The sequence below is a fragment of the Protopterus annectens genome, chromosome 13.part0, assembly GCF_019279795.1.
Source record: "Protopterus annectens isolate FY-2018-M chromosome 13.part0, PAN1.0, whole genome shotgun sequence".
NCBI classification, from domain to species: domain Eukaryota; kingdom Metazoa; phylum Chordata; order Ceratodontiformes; family Protopteridae; genus Protopterus; species Protopterus annectens.
In genome coordinates this window covers 769,346,592-769,367,314 of record NC_056747.1, presented here as the reverse complement: position 1 = coordinate 769,367,314, position 20,723 = coordinate 769,346,592, and the positions used below count along the sequence as shown (strand labels likewise).

Below are 20,723 nucleotides of genomic sequence, written 5' to 3'. Positions count from 1 at the left end.
TTCAAAGCAGGGTTCATGCATTATCAGTTCTCTGCACTGCCCTTTGGCTTGTCTACTGCGCCAAGGGTATTCACAAAGTGCCTAGCTCCAGTAATTGCATTTTGCAAGCAAAGAAATATTCAAATATATCCATATCTGGATGATTGTCTAATTCAGGCAGAAAACCAGGCCATTCTTCTAAAACATTTGGCGTTTGTAAAAAGAGTTTTAACCTGTCTAGGTTACACCATAAACGAAAAAAAATCTCAACTGGTACCCTTTCAAAAGATTACATTCCTGGGTGCAAGCTTGAATACAACTGCTCAGATGGCTTTCCTTACGCCAGAAAAGCAAATTCATTTGGTGACTTACTTCAAACAGGTGGCCACAAAAACCCTGCTATCTGCAAGGCAAATACTGCAAGTCTTGGGGTTTATGGCCTCCTGCATTCTTCTAATTCCATATGCAAGACTGCTTCTGAGGAAACTTCAGTGGTACTTAAATAATTTATGGAGTCATCATTGTCACAGCTTGGAAACAATGATTGCTATCATACCTTGCCTGCGCCTAGAGTTCCTATGGTGGGCAGAGGCCTGCCACCAAAACAAGGGACTGCCATTCACACCACCCCCTGCCGCCCAAACCCTAACTACAGACGCATCGGACTATGCATGGAGGGACTCATCTGGCAGGGAAGTGCATTCAGGGCAAATGGAGCCCAAATCAAATGCACCTTCATATCAATCAAAAAATGCTAGCTGTACAGAATGCACTGACACCCTTCAAGGACTACCTTCATCCAGGACAATTACTGATAAAGACGGACAACACCACGGTTATGTGGTACATAAACAAGCAGGGGGGTACACATTCCTACCCCCTCTGCAGACTAGCCATGGCATTGTGGAACACTGCCTTGAGCTACCAAGTACAACTACAAGCTCAATTCCTGCCAGGAAAGCAGAATGTTCTGGCAGACGAACTAAGCAGAAATCTCATGGACCCTCATGAATGGAAACTGGAACCATGGATTTTCAACATGTTGACACGCAAATGGGGGAGCCCAGACATAGATCTTTTTGCCTCACCCCAGAACTACCAGTTGGACAAATTTTGCACAAGAACTCATCACAAAAAAGCCTGGAAAGTGGATGCTCTGTCCTTCAGCTGGAAAAAGTCTATGCCTTTCCCCCTCTGCCTTTGCACTCCAAAGTTCTACTAAAAGTCAAATAGGACAAACCAAAAATGATTTTGATTGCTCCAGACACGCTCCGTGAGCACTGGTACCCACTCCTGCGCAGTGTGTCACACATTTCTCCGTGGCACCTGCCTCAGACACCTTCCTTACTGTCTCAGCAGAAGAACCAAATTCTGCACCCTCAGCTCCAAACATTGAATCTTGCAGCTTGGCTGATCACTTAAATTCCCCCTTAGCATCCCTCAGCAAACCTGTGATGGATGTCATTTTGGAGGCAAGAAGACCTAAAACTAGAAAATCTTATGCTGACAAATGGAAAAGATTCTGTACCTGGAATCGGTCACAAGGGATGAGCACAGCAGTGCCCAGTTTATCTCAGATTTTGCAATACTTAACTGAGATGCTTCACAAGGGCCTGTCTTTTTCTTCCATAAAAATCCATGCCTCAGCCATTTCAGCTCATTGCAGCCAAAAACTTGAGACCACCCAGGAGAGCTCCAACCCCGGCCTGGGACCTTAACTTTGTATTGGAGAAACTCACTCTACCTCCTTTCGAGCCAGCTGCATCTGCAGACTTAAAATTTCATTCCTGGAAAACAGCCTTCCTTTTAGCAATCACTTCAGCTAGAAGGATATCTGAATTACAGGCCCTTATGGCAGTGGAGCCTTTCATCATCTTTTATGCGGACAAGGTGTCACTCAGGATCAATCCATCATTCATGCCCAAGGTGGTATCCAGTGTGGCTCTTAATCAGTCCATTAATTTGCCAACTTTCTTTCCCAATCCACAGAACAAGGGAGAGTGGATTCTGCATTCATTGGATGTACACAGACAACTTAGATTCTACTTGGACAGGACTAAATCTCGAAGAAAATCTGAACAACTGCTGGTAGCATTTGCTGCAGGGGCAGAGGGGAAGGCTATTTCAAAGCAAACTATTTCTGAATGGATAAGCCATTGTATTCATTTCTGTTATAAGCACCATGGAAAAACCTATCCCCCAGCGGATCAGATCTCATTCCACCAGGGCTGCATCTACTTCAGCAGCTTTTCTCAGAGGTGTTCCTACCAGGGATATTCTAGAAGCTGCTACCTGGAGTTCAGTTCATACTTTCAACAAGCATTATCACTTACCAATTTTCTCTAAATCCAGAGCTGGCTTTGCCACTGCTGTTTTGCAGGGCCTTATAGCTGGTCCTAATGCTGTATAAATCCATCCTCCCAACCTTAGCTTTGGGAAACTACCCAAATGTAATGACTGCAACAGTGAAACATGATAAACATAGTACAGTTGTGTACACTTAGCATAAATGAGTGTATTCACTGTTGCAGTCCTGGTCACCCTCCCTCCAGCCCCGTTTTTCTTTTACTATACCTCTTCTTTCTTATACTATGCTTAAAAGCCTTTTTGGTGTATTTGCTTTTGTTTGGAGGTATATTTGTGTGTTTCTAATTTTATATATATATATATATATATATATATATATATATATATATATATATATATATATTTTTTTTGCTCCCCATTGGGGGGGCACTTGACATATGGGTCAAGAAAAACTGATGTAATGGCGTCAGCTGCATGTTTTATACCCCTGACGACCTGACGTCATGGAAGAAATGACAGCAACCGACGCAGGACCCAAGACTTTGTTAATCAGACCGACTGCGGGTAACCTGCCTGCAGATTACCCAAATGTAATGACTGCAACAGTGTATACACACGAACATCTACACTGGTAAGTGTACACAACTGTACTTTCAGGATGCGTACGACCATATAAAGATGTACAGGTGATCCAGAAGGTTCCTTCACTTCCAGCTGGGTGTCAGTCATTGTCAGTTCAAAGTTCTGCTCTTTGGTCTCACCACAGCCCCCAGGGTGTTTACCAGGTGTATGACAGTGGCAGCAGTTCACCTGAGACTGCAGGGATTCTGAGTGTTTCCGTTATCTAGATGACTGGCTCATTTCCGCCCTGACCAAGCAGCAACTATTCGAAACAAGATTCCAGGTTATTCAGACATTTTCCAATCTGCGGATAACCATAAATTACAAAAAATCTCACCAAAAACCAACTCAGACTTTGTGTTTAGGATTGCTCCTATAAATTCTAAAGAATGATAGTTTTTTTTCCCCTATCAAGACTCTACACAGTAAGATCACAGGTAACAGAAATAATTTGCAGCTCTAAAATGTTGGCACTCTTGGTCCTTCAGACCTTGGGATCCATCGCGGCTTCAATAACTCTGGTTCCATTGGCCATATTTCACGTGCGGATTTTACAACGGCTGTTCATAGGTTCATAGGTAGATACTAGGCTATCTGCCCTAGGGCATTTATAAGCCTAGCCAGAGTGTATTTGGCTTCCGCCTCCCTATTAGATTAGCCTACTGTGCCTCTGTAAAGTAGGTCACAGAAGGTACCCTTTTAAGATTAGTTTACTGTGCCTCTGTCTAGCAGGGACACAGGAGAGATCCCAGGGGTGAATTTGCGATTTCCCATCCACGCGTCCAAATTTCGCTTGAAGAGGGTCAGCGAGGGGCTACGTCTAACATGAAATGGGATTCTATTCCAGAGTGAGGGGAGCCTTTGGGAAATGAATCTGTCCCTCCAGCATGTCCTATTTATTTTTGTGCTGAGGTTTAGGTCCCTGGAGCATGTAGCTCTATGGGACTTGAATTTTTTGAGGTGGAGCATGTCCATTAATTCTGGGTTTGACATGGCTTTGTACGTCAGGCATAGATCGCCTCTGAGTAGGCGGTAAGCAACTGAGTAGAGCTGGAGTTTCTTTAGTCGAGCTGCATAGGACATCTGTTTGTAGCTCATGATCCTCTTGGTGAGGTACTTTTGGGGTCTCTCCAGTTGCTGCAGGTGTCGGGTAAGGTACATCCCAAAAGGGGCATTGTATTCAATTATGGGCCTGATGACTGACGAGTAGAGGGGCACAATGACCTCTCTTGATCTAGATGCGAACCCTTTCATGATAAGGTGGGCTATATAGAAGGTCTTTCTAACCACTTTGGCAACGTGATTATCAAAGGAGAGATTACTATCTACGTTGGTCCCCAAATCTCTAATTACTTCTTCCAGATTTAATGGATTACCACCTATGTGGTAATTTGTGGGCACCTTGTTTTTCCCAAAGGGGATGACTATGCACTTTTTAGCATTTAGCTTGAGGCCGTGGCTCTGGCACCAAGCATCCGTCTCTGTGAGACCCTTTTGGAGGATGCTTGTGTCAGCTGGAGATTCGATTATGGCCCCCAGTTTGCAGTCATCTGCGAACTTTGTCAGCCATAATCCCCCCGTGTTAGCCTGAACCTCAGAGAAGTATATACCGAACAAGAGAGGTCCCAGAACTGAGCCCTTGTGGGATGCCACTTGTAACTGGTTTGGATTCGGATATGGCACCTGCAATTCTGACCATGTGGGTTCTATGTCTGAGCCAGTTTGCAACCCATCTTGTGATATAGGGGTTGATATTTAAGCTGGTAAGCTTATTTATGATGCCCGAGTGGGGTGTTGTGTCGAAGGCTTTTGCGAGGTCCAGGTAGGCTGTGTGGACTGCCTTGCCCTCATCTATGGCTTTGGTAACTGTTTCAAAGAAATCAACTAGGTTTAAGAGGCAAGATCTGCCCTTAACAAAGCTGAATTGGGTAGGGTCCAGTGTCTGGAGGCTCCCAATATCTTTGTTTATGAGTTTCATGATAATACGCTCCATAGCTTTACAGACCAGACTAGTCAGGCTTATGGGGCGATAGTTTCCGGGGTCTGTTATGGCACCACCTTTGTGGATTGGGACCACTGTAGCTGTACGCCATTCTTTGGGTACATATCCTGTAGTAAGGCTAAGTTTGAACAGTGACTTAATGTGAGGGTTCAGTTCTTCTTGGAGCTCGTGTAAGACACAGCCTGGGACACCGTCCGGTCCCATAGATGCTGTGTTTTTTGCTTTGGAGAGGGTAGCTTTCACCTGTGCATCTGTGATGTCAGGGAGGTTACATTCAGTTGGGATAGGCGTTTGCTCCTTTGGGGGGGAAGGGGGGAGAAGTTTGTGTTGAATCTGTCTGCCAGGATGTTGGCTATTTCTGTAGGTTCAGTATATTTTGTACCGTTATGCAACAATTCAGAGCATATCTGGGAGTTTCCACCCATGTTTCTGACATAACTAAAGAAGGCCTTGTGATTATCTTTAGTGTCTAGGGCAATTTTTCTTTAGAAACTGGCCTTTGATGATTTTATGAGGGATCGAAGTTTCTTGCTAATACTGATCAGAGTTGCCTTCCCTTTTTGGGATTTTGCTCTGTCATGTAGTAGCTTCCTCCTTCTGTTGTATAGCTTATTTAAGGCCGGGGTCCACCAGACCGGTCTCCTGTTTTTGGAGGAGTGAGTCTTCGTTTTATTTGGGATAGCACGATCCATGCATTCCTGCAGGTGCTCATAGAATGCATTTGTAAAGGATTCTGCGGATTGGGCTGTATTATCCTTTGGCCCAGGGGCTTTGAAGGATTCCACCTCAGTCTTGAGAAGTGCAAAGCTGGTTTTTGAGAAATTCTTTACAGTGATTTCCTTGGCTGGGGGTGGGGACGGGATATGGATGTCCAGGGAAATTTGTTTATGGTCTGATCTTACCAATAAGGGGTTTACCTCTGGTGTGGAACATAGAGTCCCCATGTTGGTGATGACCAGGTCCAATATGTTGTTCCCTCTTGTGGGAGTGGTGACCAGTTGTTCCATTGCATTAGAGATTATAAATTCAAGGAACCGTTGGGCGAGGGTGTTTGGGCTTGAGTAGTTTTCCCAGTCAATGTTTGGGTAGTTGAAGTCACCACAATGGTCTGACACTAGGGCTGGCATTAGTTGGTGAAGTACAATCGCCAATATATGTAAAAGGGATCTCAGATGGTGGATACAGTCAGATCAGATCCAACAAGGTCATCTGTTTATTACCCCTCAGCTCAAGGCCACAGTGACCATGGACTCTTCCCACTCAGGGTGGGCAGGGGGCATTTTCTGGGGAAAAACAGTGCAATACACTTGGCCCCCTGAGGAGGTAAATCTGCATATCAGTGTTCTAGAGATGAGAGCAGTGCTTTTAGTGTTGAGGCTTTCCAAGATGCACTCCCCTTGGGAACAATTGTGATTCAAGTAGACATCATGTCAGTAATTTGGTACATCAACAAATAAGGAGGAACCAGGTCCTACCCCTTGTGTCGAGAACTCAGTGTGTGGCAAAGGATGATCTCATCCAACCGTTTTCTTGTAGAGATGCATATTCCAGGGAAATGCATTGTGATAGCAGACAAGTTGAACAGGTGTATCCTTCTGCCTCACGAGTGGTCCCCTCAATCAGACAGTGGTGGAAAGGATTTTCCATCAATGGGGTCAGCCTTGCTTTGATCTTTTCACGTCTCCCCTAAACAACAAGTGCAGCAACTACTGTGCCCTAATCCCTCCACAAGGGGAATCACTGAGGGATGCTCTTCTTCTTCTTCACAACTGGACCCCCGGTCTCCTGTATGAATTTCCTCTGACTCCATTAAGAGCAACGTAATCCTCATTGCACCTTATTGGCCTCAACAGATCTGGTTTCTTTTTCTTTGGCATCACATACTTCAGCAACCTTGGATTGTGGATCCAACTGCAGACCTCCTGTCTCACCAGACAGGGCATGATTCACCTGGACAGTTCAATCCTCAGACTGACAGCTTGGTTTCTCCAGTTCCAGTAATAGCCAGATAACCTATGCTCTCCACCCCTGTCCAACATGTACTTTTATCCTCTCATAATCCGTCTGCACAAAAACTGTACACTAGTAAATGGGAAGAGATTTGTTTATTGGGCATGTCAGAATAACATAGACCCCTTTTCAGCACGTATTCATAGCATACATGACTTCTTAGCCTTACTTTTCAAAGAAGGTGCTTCTGCTTCTTTTATGAAAGCACAGCTGGCAACCATATCCATTTATCATACTGGATATCAAGACTCTTCAGTTGTTTCTCACAAAACTTTGAAAAGCCTTTTTGAGAAGAACTCTTCTCTTGAAACCTCCCTTTAAAGACCCTACTCTGCCTTGGGATTTGAATCTGGTGTTGCAAGCTATTAATGAACGACCATTTGAACTGGCAGCCAAGTGTGAACTAAAATTCTTGTCTTGGAAAGCTGTTTTTCTACTGGCTGTTACGTCAGTGAGGAGAATTTCAGAAATTCAAGTCTTATCATGCCAACCACCATACTTAATTTTTCACAGAGATGAGTCACCTTGAGGACAAATCCCCCTTTCTTACCTAAGGTGTTTTTTCTGAGTCTAATATCAAACAATGTATTCATTTACCTGTGTTCTTCCCAAAATTTTCTAAAAAAGGGGAATATTCTCTACATTTATTAGATGTCCACAAACAATTACATTTTTATCTTGACAGGACAAAGAATATTAGAAAATCTGACAAATTAGTTGCCGCCTTCTCACATTTAAAATTGGGAAAACCTGTGACAAAGGTAACTTTGGCCAAATATCTCACAGATTGTACATCTTTCATATATAATAAGTTAGGTATTACTCTACCAAAACCTATATGAGCTCATTCAACTAGGGCTATGGTTGTGTCATCTGTATTTCAGTCCAGGGCATCCATAGGTGACATTTGTGCAGCAGCAACTTGGTCTACTCCCCATTCCTTTATTACTCATTACAAATTAGATCTGGTCTCCAGGGGAAGAGCATCATTCAGTTCAGTGGTACTTAGGAACATCCTTCCATGAGTCCTCCTGGGGACTAAGGTAGCTAAGGACTCTGTCCCACAAGTTGAGGAGAGAATGAAAATTGACAACATCAGATAAAGAAGTTATATACTCACCATAACGTTCCATCTGTGTTGTCGATTTTCATTCTTCCTCAACTCCCCTGCCACCAACCCCCTGCTAATCATCTCCTGGAAGCGCGAGTGGATTTTAGGAGGTCGCATTCCCACTATGGGCTCCAGATATAGTCTCTCTGACTTGTAAGGCCTTATGGATTTTTCCTCTGCTGCTATTAGCAAACAAGATCTGTGGTCTTTAGGACTGATGTATGCTGGGTAAGGATTACACTTGAGAGTTTTTTGTTATCATGAGCTATAGTAACAGCCAAGTCGGATCCGGGGGATTGGATCTGAACCAACAGGTTGAGGAAGAATGAAAATCAACAACAAAGATGGAACGTTACGATGAGTACATAAGTTCTTCTTTATACTAAGGTATTCCAGGTAGGGTCAAGGCCCACTCTAACAGGACCTTGACTTCATCTATGGCTTTTTGGAAAGGGTTAGATTCTAGAAGTACTCTAGAAGCTACAACTTGGTCTTCTCTGTGTACTTTTACAAAGCACTGTAAGCTTGAGTTCTTGTCTAGGTCTAGATCAGGCTTTGCAAGGACCATTCTCCAGGCACTCCTGGACTCCTTTCCTTCCACCTCCCAAATATGGTAAGCTAGGATAATCTACCCATATAGCTAAGGCTACTGCAGCAGTGATCAGTATGATGAATATAGTACAGTTGCGCAAGTAAACTTACCATAACAGTAGGTGTTTGAATGGTTAGTGCTGCAGTAGCCACTCCTTCCCTCTATCCGCTTCTTTTTTGGTGTGTTTATATGAGGGTGTGGTTATTTATTTTTTATTCTTCCAAGCATTGTCCTTTTGGGGCGCAGTCTCCCTGTCTCTGTTGGCAGGACAGGTCTGAAGGGCTTCCCACCAAAACTTGTCCTTCAGTCAGCTCAGCTCAAACTCCTTGACAGTTTAGGTGTGTGGAAGGTGCCCTGAAGCTTTAGAAGCTGTCCGGTTATTATATCCTTGGCAGGTTATAACGCTTATAACTAAGGCTACTGTGGCAGTTGTCATTTGAACATCTGCTGTTATACTAAGTTTACATCCTCAGACTGGCATTTGCTTGAAATCTTTCTCACTGAGTTGCTAAAATCACAGTTTGATGAAATGTAAATAAATATTTCACTTTACTGGAGCCCAATTGTGCAAAGGAGCATGTGAATGCAGTCAACAAAGAAAATTTGTGAAGTTCCACATTAAACTACTACTTCTCTTACTTAAGCAGATCTCTTAATAGATGATGTGAGAGTGTTCAATCTCGCCGTTTGTTCTTACACATGGGTTCGGAGCCGATCCTTGGCTCCGATTCGGCCGCTTGGCAAAGCTCTGCATCGAAAAGAAGCTCGAGACCAACCTGTCTCCCACAATTCCCTCTGCCTTTACCTCAGATCTAGTTTGCTGCTGCAACGTTCGCATCATTTCGATGAGCTCAGACCAACTGGCAGATAAGATTTACTATTTTCTAGGATTTTTTGAGATAGTTCTTCTATTTTCAATTTAAAACCTTTAGTGTGTGTGTGTGTGTGTGTGTGTGTGTGTGTGTGTGTGTGTGTGTAGTGAGTCGAGGTTTTCTTAACCTTATACTTGTATATATATAGTATATATAGTTAATTAGTTTCCCTCAGGCCTACCCCACCCACTAACTTCGATTTTTGCTGGATTTGACTAAATTCTGGATTTGACTAAACACTATATTCTGGTGGTACCACCATTAGTGTTCTTGGCTGTGACTGTCTGTTATCAGGACTGTATAGATTTATATATTTAGATATATAACATTACTGGATTTGACTGTTTTATATACTTGATAATGTCTGAGAAAGCGAAGTCAGGCTTCAAACGGTGCCAATGTGGACAGAAAATGTCTGTCACAGATAACCATAGCTCCTGCGTCTACTGTCTTGGCCCTCTCCATCTGCAAGAAGACTGTTCCATTTGTCATTCTTTCAGTGGAAGGGTCATGACAGATAGGCGCAGGAAGCTCATGGACAGAGGCCTTTTGAAGCCTGCCTTTCAAGAGGCTCTTGATAAATCGGACCAGGCATCTAAATCCTCGAAGGAGTCGAAGACGTTGGAGCCCATGTCATCGGCTCCGAGCTCTTCGTTTAAAGTTCGTTCACCGGTTCCACAGACCTCGGGGCCGAGTGTCGAACTTCTGTCTGTCACCGAGCCTCGAGTCTTGGAACCGGTGACGGAGCTTCCACCTCCTGTGCTTTTGAGGTCGGCTCCGTCTTCGATTCCTTCGACGCGTTCTTCTAGACCCCTCTCCAACTCCGACGTAGACCGTGTGGTGCAGAAGTTAATGGAGAATACGACCTTGTCCAAACTCATCTCAGTCTCTTCCCAGTTGGTGTCGAGACTCAAAGGCCTTCCCTTATCTCCAATTGTTCCTCCTCCGAGGCCTATTCAGCCTTCGGAGCCGGGAGAGGCTGATCTGATGATCATGGAGCCCTCAGTGCCGGAGCCGTCTTTTTCTCGGTCGGCACCGTTCACCTCGACTCCGACGGATCCATTACCGGAATCGCGGAGCCGACAATCTATCCTTGGTTCCGGGACCGAGAGTCGGACCGATGTTTCGGTTCCGACTCTCCCTCTCGGTGCCTCGGCACAGATCGATTCGGCTCCGTCCTCGGGGTCGATGCCCTCGGTCCCCATCTCGGGGATCCCTCCGGTTTCTTCGGAACCGAGGGATTCCTCGACTCGGGACCCGGGGGCCTTCGACCTGATGAGGAAGGTATTGTCGACTCAGACAACCACTTCAGCAGAGACAGCCTCTCCTTCCCATAAAGGCCCGCTATCCTCCTCTGCACCCACGGCTACTTCAAAGCGTCGAGCACCAGTGTCTCAGCCGCTCCCAGAGGGAGCCCCTTCTTCTTCGGAGGCTTCCTCGGATGCCCCCCCCCCGAGGAAGTTCCGAGGAAAAGATTGTGTAAGAGGAGACACTTGGATTCTCCACAAGAATCCTTAACATTGGACACTGACTTGGATGAGTCAGAAGGGTCCCCAAAATCACCCTCAGAGGATGTCTCCTTTTCTGACATCCTGGAGATCCTGAAACAGAGAGGTGATTGGCAGGCCCTACCCCCTTCTGAGGATGAGTCAGTCTTGCTGAAGGCATTCGGTGCTCGCCCTTCTTCCTCCTGGGTCACTCCGCCCTTCGATGAGTTGATGGATTTGATTGCTCGAAGGGCGTGGGAGACACCTGACACAGTGGAGCCAGTCCCTAGAAAGCCTAATAAATATATTACGGCCCCTCAAGACAAGGCATATCTCACAAAGGGAGTTCCAGTGGATGCTATGGTGGTAGCAGCTGCCACTAAAAAGGAGATGTCTGAATCTTCCTCATCTGTCCATCCGCCTAACAGAGATTCTAGGACTATGGACAGGTATGGGAAGCGCATTTTTAGTTCAGCGGCTTTTCCCATGCGATCGCTGAACTATTTGACACATTTTACTCGTTTACAGAGGGATCTAATCAAAGAGTTGGGAGATACCCTCCAGGGTACTACAGATGCTGCTGTCGCGGAAAAAGTTACAGCACAGTTCAATACCCTTACGTCAATTGTAAACTCGTCCATGAGGCTCATTTCGTATGCAGCCGAAGGATCGAGTAGGGCTGCGGCTTCAGCGATTGCTCTTCGTAGACAATCCTGGATGTGCTTATGTTCCTTTGCGGAAGCCTTCAAGTCTTCCTTTACTAACGCCCCATTTGACGGTGCCACTCTCTTTGGCCCCAAAGTAAAGGAGACCCTTACCCAGTGTGAGCAAGAGGGAAAGACTCTGTCTGCTGTCGGAGTCTGTTTTTCCACCCCATCCAGACCGTACCCCAAAGGGCAACGAGGTAGAAAAATGTGGTTTTGAAAACCCCAAGGCTCTTTCCCACTCACACAGGGTGATGCCCCCTCCAGAGGCAGAGGGGGGGCAGAAGTGGAAGACGTCGCCCTGGCGGCAGAGGGGGTCCGCAAAACCAAGGTGACAGGGATACACTCCCTGGGAAGCCTTTCCAGCACTCCTGAGAGGAGGCCCGACTGTCCTGCTCTGGAGGCAGTCGGGGGTCGCTTAGCTTTATACCCTCAGGCCTGGCAAAGTCTTACCTCAGACAAATGGGTAAAAAGCATTATTACCAGAGGTTACAGAATTCCATTTCTACTTCCCCCATTACCGTAAAAAAGACTCCCAGATGTACCGCCCCATCTGCGAGATCCTGCAGCTATAGAAATTTCAAAGCTGCTAGAAAAAAAGAGTCATCCAACCAGTCCCGGCGGACCAAAGAGGATTCGGAACTTACTCAAGGTTCTTTTTAGTTCCAAAAAAGACAGGGGACTGGAGGTCAATTCTGGACCTAAGCAAGCTCAATACTTTCGTCAGGAAAGAAAAGTTCCGGATGGTCACGCTTCAATCGATCCTTCCATTCTTACAGAAGGACGACTGGATGTGCTCAATAGATCTCAAGGACGCGTACTACCACATCAAAATGGCCAGAATGTCCAGGGATCACTTGCGCTTCCGGATGGGAGCCAGTCACTTTCAATTTCGGGCCCTGCCCTTTGGTCTAACCTCAGCCCCCAGGGTTTTCACCAAATGCATGGCAGTGGTAGCGTCTCACTTGAGACTCCTAGGATTCCAGGTGTTTCCGTATCTGGACGACTGGCTCCTTACTGCCACCACCGAGCGTCGACTGATTCAGGCCAGGGATTACACACTAGAACTTTGTGTTCATCTCGGAATTTCCGTAAATTTCGAAAAATCTGCATTACAGCCATCACAGCATATCTCATTCATAGGAGCAGATTTGGATACTCGTTGCTTGATTCTAAGGCTTCCCTCAGAAAGAATAGCCTCTCTACAAAATCACATATCTCTTCTTCTGTTGTCCAGGAAATCCCCGGCAAAACTGGTTCTGAAAGTTTTGGGTCTCATGGCGGCTTCCCTCATTGTGATACCCTTGGGAAGACTGCACATGAGAGTTCTTCAATGGCTGCTATTCGCACAATGGTCGTTCCAACAGTTACAGCTGACACATGAAATTCACATCACAAACATCTGCAAATCGCACCTGTCTTGGTTGCTTCAGAGTTGCAATCTCTCCAGCGGCCGACCGTTTGTGCTACCCACTCCTACAGCTACGGTGACCACGGACGCTTCCCTGATAGGGTGGGGGGGGCATCTTTCAGGGACAGACAGTCCAAGGAGAATGGACCAAACTAGAGTACAATCTGCACATCAATGTTCTGGAGATGAGGGCAGTGTTTCTGGCGTTGCAACACTTTTCTCCCCTTCTACCTCTAGGGACCATTGCAGTTCAATTGGACAACATGTCCGTAGTCTGGTACATAAACAAGCAAGGAGGAACCATATCTTACCAGCTATGCAGAGAGGCCATGAGAATTCGGCAATGGGCAGAGTCCACGGGTCACTTTCTTATAGCAATGCACATCCCGGGGTTATCCAACGTCATATCGGACAGGTTGAGCAGAGCCATCCTGTTACCTCATGAGTGGTCCCTCAAACAAACAATTGCGGACATGATATTCCGCAAGTGGGGCCAGCCTTGCTGCGATCTGTTTGCGTCTCCGATGAACGCCAAATGCAGAAGCTACTTTGCCCTATTACCCCCTCCAGGGGAAGTCCGCAGGGACGCTCTGATTCACGATTGGCCCCCGGGTCTCCTGTACGCCTTCCTCCCTATACCTTTGATTCCAAGATTTCTGCAGAAAGCCAACTACCTGGAGAGGACTGTAATCCTCATTGCCCCATTCTGGCCTCGTCAAATTTGGTTTCCCTTTCTTCAAGCTCACCAAATACGGGAACCCTGGATCCTGGACCCGGAGCCAGATCTACTGACCCACTCGTCAGGGGCTCCCCACCCGTCGCTCCTGTCCCTCAGACTAGCAGCTTGGCTGCTCCGCTTCCCTTCTTAGCCAGGTCTGATCTTCTTTCTCCTGCGGTTCAAAATATTCTAGTGGCTTCTCATAAAGCTTCCACTACAAAGATTTACACTAGTAAGTGGAAGCGTTTTGTATACTGGGCAACTACGCAACATTTGGATCCCTTAATAGCCCCACTGAACAAAGTCTTGGAGTTTCTATCCATACTATTTCACCAAGGAGCTTCTCCTGCTACCTTGAGGGTTCAATTGGCTGCTATTTCAAACTTTCATGTGGGAGAAAATGGAGCGCCTATTATGGCTCATAGGCTTTGTAAGGCCTTTCTGAAAGGGTCTTTTCACATTAGGCCACCAGTCAGGTTCCCTACAGCACCATGGAATCTGAACCTCCTGTTATCACAACTAATGCTACCACCCTTTGAACCAGCCTCTTCCTGTTCTTTGAAGTTCTTGTCATGGAAAACCCTCTTTCTGGTAGCTATCACTTCAGCCAGATGAGTATCAGAACTTCAAGCTCTTTCCATCAAACACCCATATTTGATCTTTCATCCTGACAGGGTATCTCTTCACACCAACCCGTCCTTTCTTCCCAAGGTTTGTTCAATCAATAACATTAATCAGTCCATTGAGCTCCCCACATTTTTCAAGAACCATTCCAATAAGCTGGAATATATGTTACACAAGTTGGATGTTCATAGACAACTCAGATTCTACTTGGATAGAGCAAAGGATCACAGAAAGGCAGATCAACTCTTTATAGCCTTTGCGGACAGCAGAAAGGGCTTGGCAGTGACGAAGTGTACCCTTTCCAAATGGCTATCTGATTGTATTACTTTTGTTTATACTGCTACTGAGCAGAGTTTACCCGTCAAACCGAAAGGACATTCTACTAGATTAATATCTACATCCCTGGCTCATGCGGCCCGCCTACCTTTGGACACTATTTGTGCAGCCGCCACTTGGGCTAAATCACATACATTTATCACTCATTACAAAGTGGATAGGGTTTCCAGGGACAGGGCAACCTTTGGTTCCACTGTGCTCAGGAACGTTCTTCCGTGAGTCTCTCAGGGTCACGGAGCTAGGGACGCTACCCATGTGTAAGAACAAACGGCGAGATTGAACACTCTCACATATAGAAGTTATGTCCTTACCATAACGTTCCATGTGGAGTGTTCATCTTGCCTTTGTTCTTACATTCCCACCTCCCACCCTCAGGTCAGGAAGAACGTCCAGTTTAGATGTCTGGTTTGGTTCTCCCGCTTCTGTTCCTCTCAGCTGTTACTGCTGTTTTCAGCTACGCCTTAGCATGTATGTTGTGTGTTTCATTCCCGTTGGGATCTGGTATTGTTTGCAAACTAGATCTGAGGTAAAGGCAGAGGGAATTGTGGGAGACAGGTTGGTCTCGAGCTTCTTTTTGATGCAGAGCTTTGCCAAGCGGCCGACTCGGAGCCGAGGATCGGCTCCGAACCCATGTGTAAGAACAAAGGGGAGATGAACACTCCACATGGAACGTTATGGTAAGGACATAACTTCTATTTAATGTTGTACCAAATGCCATGAGCAAAGTCGGGTACAATCCCCAGTGATGGTCAAGACTGGCAAGTCTGTGGACACCCAGCTGGGTACCATGCTGTCAATTCCATTTTTCCATACATTTGTTGTCTAATGCAGTGAATAGTATAGGCAGGCACCTGCTTAGCAGTTTGAGGTCATGCATGGATGCAGTTTTGCAACTTTGTCCTTTTTGAATACACCAGTTGATGATTCCACATTGTTTAGACTAAAAGTAAAGGACACTCTAAAGAGGAAACATGTTTTCCTACAGAGTGTGACAAAATATGGAATAAAAGTCTTACGTTATAGTGTTGAATTTTAAGAAAGCTGCTTTTCAACTGAAAATAATTCCTGCCCCATGTGTGCTGCTTGTAAATGGCTTTAGCTAGTGTTTGTGTGCGAGTTGATATTTCTTATTCAGTCTCCTTTTTCTTTCATAGAAAAATATGGGCTTGTACCAAAGAAATATTTTCCAGAGTCTCACAGCTCTGAAGCCTCAAGAAGGATGAATGATGTTTTGAATCACAAGGTAAGTTACTGCCATCTGCTGGCCTGAGTAATTCAAGATTGCAATATGTTTTGAGTTATTGATGTGTGACATTCCCTCCAAACATTGTAGTTGCATGTTATTGCCATTTTTAAATCTGTACAAGTGGAGAAACTAAGAACCTATATTCTGTGTATTGTTACTTTTGCTACCAGTTTAAGGATGCTTGGATCCAGATACAGCTTTTCTTGAATAGCTGTATTTTGCTACATAGTGAATGTTATCTAGACAGAATTATAAAGCTGCAAGTTTATGTTAAGAATAGGCATACTTAGAATTGTGCTTTTAATATTCATTTCAGTTATACGCTGGAGACATTTTGGCATGCCTGCCAAGGACTGTGCAGTGGAGTGACTGAACAATGCAAACGACAAAAAAGGTGACTTGAGTTCTCATGGAATGAGAGCTGCATTATTCCAGTGTCATCACTTTGTTCTTGAGGCCATAGCACATCTGATAATGAGGGAAAGGTTCCATATGACTTTCTGAGGCAGTTTTTCTTGTATAGTCCTCAGTCATGCCAGAAGATTGGAACCATCCAGTCATATGGCCGCCAGATTGAAAGATATTAAGCTAACGGGCTAGTTGTACCAAAGGATAAGTAATCAGTACTAAGTGAGGCTTTACTTTTCTATTTGTTCTGTGTAATTTTAGCCAAAGATATTTCCCAGATGGTTAGTGTTACTGTACCTATCAGGGCAAAAAACTGTTTTAGCTCTGATCCCTTTGTTTTCACTTGCCTTTAGATGCGAGAATATTGTATACGACTGAGAAACATGGTAGGAAGTGGGTCAACAAAAGAAGAGCTCTCAACTGCTATGGACAGCATGATAGAGGAGGTTAGTATAACGTAGTAGAAAAGTAATGCACTAGAACTGGCATCAATTGTATAGATCACTTTGCTGAAGGTACGGCTTGGAAAGAGAAGTAAAGAACTGGTATTAAAAAAGTGATCTCTAGAGTCTGCATAACCAGACATTTTAATATGCTAATATGACAAGGACTGAAGCTTGTTATGAAAAGAGTACAATTCATAAGATCCTACCTTTTAAATAAAAGTTAAGACAAATTTAAAGCAATATAATTTAACAGTTTTCACTGAGGAGCTAGCTTCTTTTCATGCTTACTTTTCAAGTCTACCACTTACATTTTATTTATTTTAAAATTTGGCTTCCTGTGCAGAAGGCAATCTGTTGTCATGGGTTCCTGTTACTGATCTCTGATTCTTGGAGTCACTTTCTACACCAGTGACCTAATCTGATGCTTTTCCCATTTGTCTTAGAGGAGATTGAGACATCACAGTGTAGCATCAAACTTGTTGTTTTTATGCCCTACCCATTCTTCACCCCAAAGATAGATTTGGTGTGATGCAGGCAGCAAGTGTTTGCCCATGCATACTTTAGTATTTGTAAGCTTAGGATGCATGCCCCCAGTATCACAACTTGGGCTATCCCATGCTTAGCATCTCTCCCCGGGATAGGCAAACTAGTAAAATACCTCTACATTTCGTGTTTCCCCTTCATCTCCACAGATGCTGGACCGAGTAATTAAACAACTAAAGCAAAATGGCAATAGCCCAAGTGGAATCAAAGTAAGAAACAAAAAAAAAAACAAAATCACCACAAGGGCTCATGCCCAGGATTAAACCTATAAACAGTATCTATGAAATAATCCAAAACCAAGCTTGTGGAGATAATTTTATTAATACCATTAGAAAAAAAATCCCTGCTAAGTGCTTTCGTCTGGAAAATCTGGACTTCATCAGAGCATCTTTTCTTTTTTCTTAAGCTCTTTCATCCAGAAAGTGTCCAGACTTCATCGGAGCATGGAGTATGAAACAAAACAGTCTAAATTTAAACAGATATTCAACCAGTCAAAATACTCAAAACATAAATAGTGCTCATGATGAAATGATTAAATAAATTAAGAAAATAAAATGAAGTTAAAATACAAGTCACCAGAATGAATAGTGGAAAAGTGCAAGACAAAGTTATATACACCATCATCAAAACATAATATTTTCATCATATACTCATCAAAACATACAAACAATAAAAATGTGATATGCTGAGTGTATAAAATGTATAAAATATCGAGGATGAATTGAAAATGGTAGTTAAAATGAATTCTAAAAAAAATTAGTAAATAGTTTGCTAATGAATTTATTTGTTAAGGAAACTACTGAATGGGACAAAAACAGTGACTCAAAGCAGAGCAACCTTAATTTTCAAAATACTGGTAAAATAAATTTTATCATTTAAACCTGGCTTTTGAGTGGCATTTAAACATAGCTGCCATACTAACTTCCTGCATTCTGAGTCTCCCAGTCACCACCTATAGGCGAGATGTGAACCTTGTCAATCACCTCTTATTTGTATTTGACCCCATCTTTAATCGAACAAGTGGTAGTGTGTTTGTATAAAGCATTCTTCACGTCCTTCCTTCTGATGTCATATAGATGTTCATAGATCCTCTTTTTTTAAGGCACGTTCAGTCTTCCCTGTATAAAAACTGGAACATGAGCCACAGATAGCAATATATACAGCACCCTTAGAGTCACAATTAGCCCAAAGGTCTGCCTTTGTAGGTTACTAGGCAGATTTCCCCACCCCACATATAACTACAGTAGTGACAATCTCCACATTTTGAAGTACCCGGGGTCCTGACATTATTGCTGAAAGCTTTTCCTGAATATTCAGAAATGTTTTTCAGATTGTAATCCCTCTTGTGTGTGAAGCAAGGTGCATTGCCAAGGTATTCAAGCAATTTTGTGTCTGTCTTAAAAATGTTCCAGTTATTGTAGATGACTTGTTTGACACCTCTTCTATTGGAACTGTACCTCAAAATCATAGGCCTAGTGAAAATCGTATCATCCTGAGTGGCGTTAACCATTAGCTGTGTGTGTTTTTTCTTTTCTTCCCAAGATAGATAAATATCTGTCCCTTCTCCCTGTTAACACCTCGCTTTTGATTCCACTTATCATCTGGAGCAGGTATCCCCTAGCGAGAAACATACTGGTCAATTTATCTAATTCTTTTACAAACAGTGAGTCATCAGATATCATTTTAGACAATCTAATGATTTGACCTTTAACTCTGTTTTTCAAGATTCTAGGATGACTACAGTTGCAGTGTAAGTAGGAATTTGAGAAGGTAGGTTTCCTAAAAATGTTAGAGACAAACCTTCTCTCAGATTTGTATATGGTAACATCCAAATAATTAATTGCATTCACAGAGCAAGCACTATTAAATTGAAAAACTTAATGGTCTCCATGGTCAGTGTAATAGACAGTGGCAGCCCTAACCTAGACCCCAGGACGCTTATGTAATAAGCTTCCGGTCTGATTCAGAACCCTATGATCTTCTCGCAGAGCAGGTGCACCACGAACAGACATGTAAGAGGAAACACATCAACTCGTTTCCAGAATCTATCACTGATGACACAAACTTTGATGAAGCAGAAGGGGGAATTGGTCCACCGTTGATCCTTTTCCAGAAGAGCTTGTGTTCAAGGAGGCCTTTAGTTTTAGCCCATCAGCATCCTAAGTGGTACCCCCCCCCCGTTCACCCCTTAGTTGACCTGATGATACAATAGACATGGAAGGATCTCGATGTGGTGGAAGCTTTACCTAAAAAACCTGATAAAAGTTTGATTTACACCTTCTGATAGAAAACACTGGAGCAAGGGGCCACCTGTAGATGCAGTGGTGGCAGCTGCAATGACCAAAAAAGAACTCTCAAAAGAGAGCACTTCAGTCCATCGCCTCAACAGGAAGTCCAGGGCATTTAACCATTTTGGGAAATGTACCTATGTTTCGATGTCCTTTGCTTTGCAGGCGCTGAACTGCCTAGCTCACATTACTCTATTCCAGAGAGATGTGATTAAGGAGAGTTCCAAATCACTTCTCTTACTTTCTTCTCTGGAGAGAACTTAAAGCTGCTCATTTGTAACATCCACCATACTGGAATCTTTAGATGTCCTTCAAGAATGCAACTGCAGTCATAACATATGGGTTGTCCTGCCTCAGGCAGCCCTCGGTCAGCCGGATTCCAAAGTCTGGGTCCGGCGTCGGCTGGTGTCACCTCCTCTCCGACGTCAGAATGGCTGGAGTATAAAGGCATCGGCCGACGCCATCTTCTCCAGTCTTTCTTACCGCGCGGTGCCCGAAGCAGAAGCAGTTCGCAAGTGCCGGTCGGTCAGCTCCTGTGTTTTCAGTACCAAAGTCATCTAAAAGCTAAGTACCCCGTTGGGGAACATTTTTTCTTGCCTCAGCCGATGTCAGAACAAATTGAGAAAGTTAATAATTGTTTGTCTTGTGGTAAACAAATACCTCATAAGGACTTCCATTCTTATTGCCTCCCTTGCCTGGGCCCAGACCACGACGTCTCGGCCTGTGCTGCCTGTGCTTGCTTTAATAAGCGCACTCTCAGACGCCGGGCAGAATTTGCCGGACTTTTTCGGCAAATTTTTCACTTATATCATGCCGTCAGAACTACCGACAACTCAATCTTCCAAAAAACGAAAGGACCGGGACCGACATCCTCGGCCCGCGTCCTCCACCGATACTCCTCCTAAACCCTCCGCGAGTGCTTCGGTCCCTTCGGAAGCGGTAATTCAACCGCTCCAGGCCGACGACACAGCGTTAACACGTCCTTCGGTCTCGGAGTCTACACCGGTGCCGGTTGTTG

General features: G+C 44.4%; 1 protein-coding gene across 1 annotated transcript in view; it reads left to right on the top strand.

Annotated features, from left to right (window-relative positions):
* BLMH (bleomycin hydrolase) overlaps positions 1-20,723 on the top strand; it is a 593,976-nt gene that overhangs the window by 196,542 nt on the left and 376,711 nt on the right. Inside the window, exons 5-6 of the mRNA XM_044054476.1 lie at positions 15,929-16,017; positions 16,782-16,874. Of these exons, the coding sequence (XP_043910411.1) occupies positions 15,929-16,017; positions 16,782-16,874 (182 nt within the window). The remainder of the gene's footprint in view (positions 1-15,928; positions 16,018-16,781; positions 16,875-20,723) is intronic.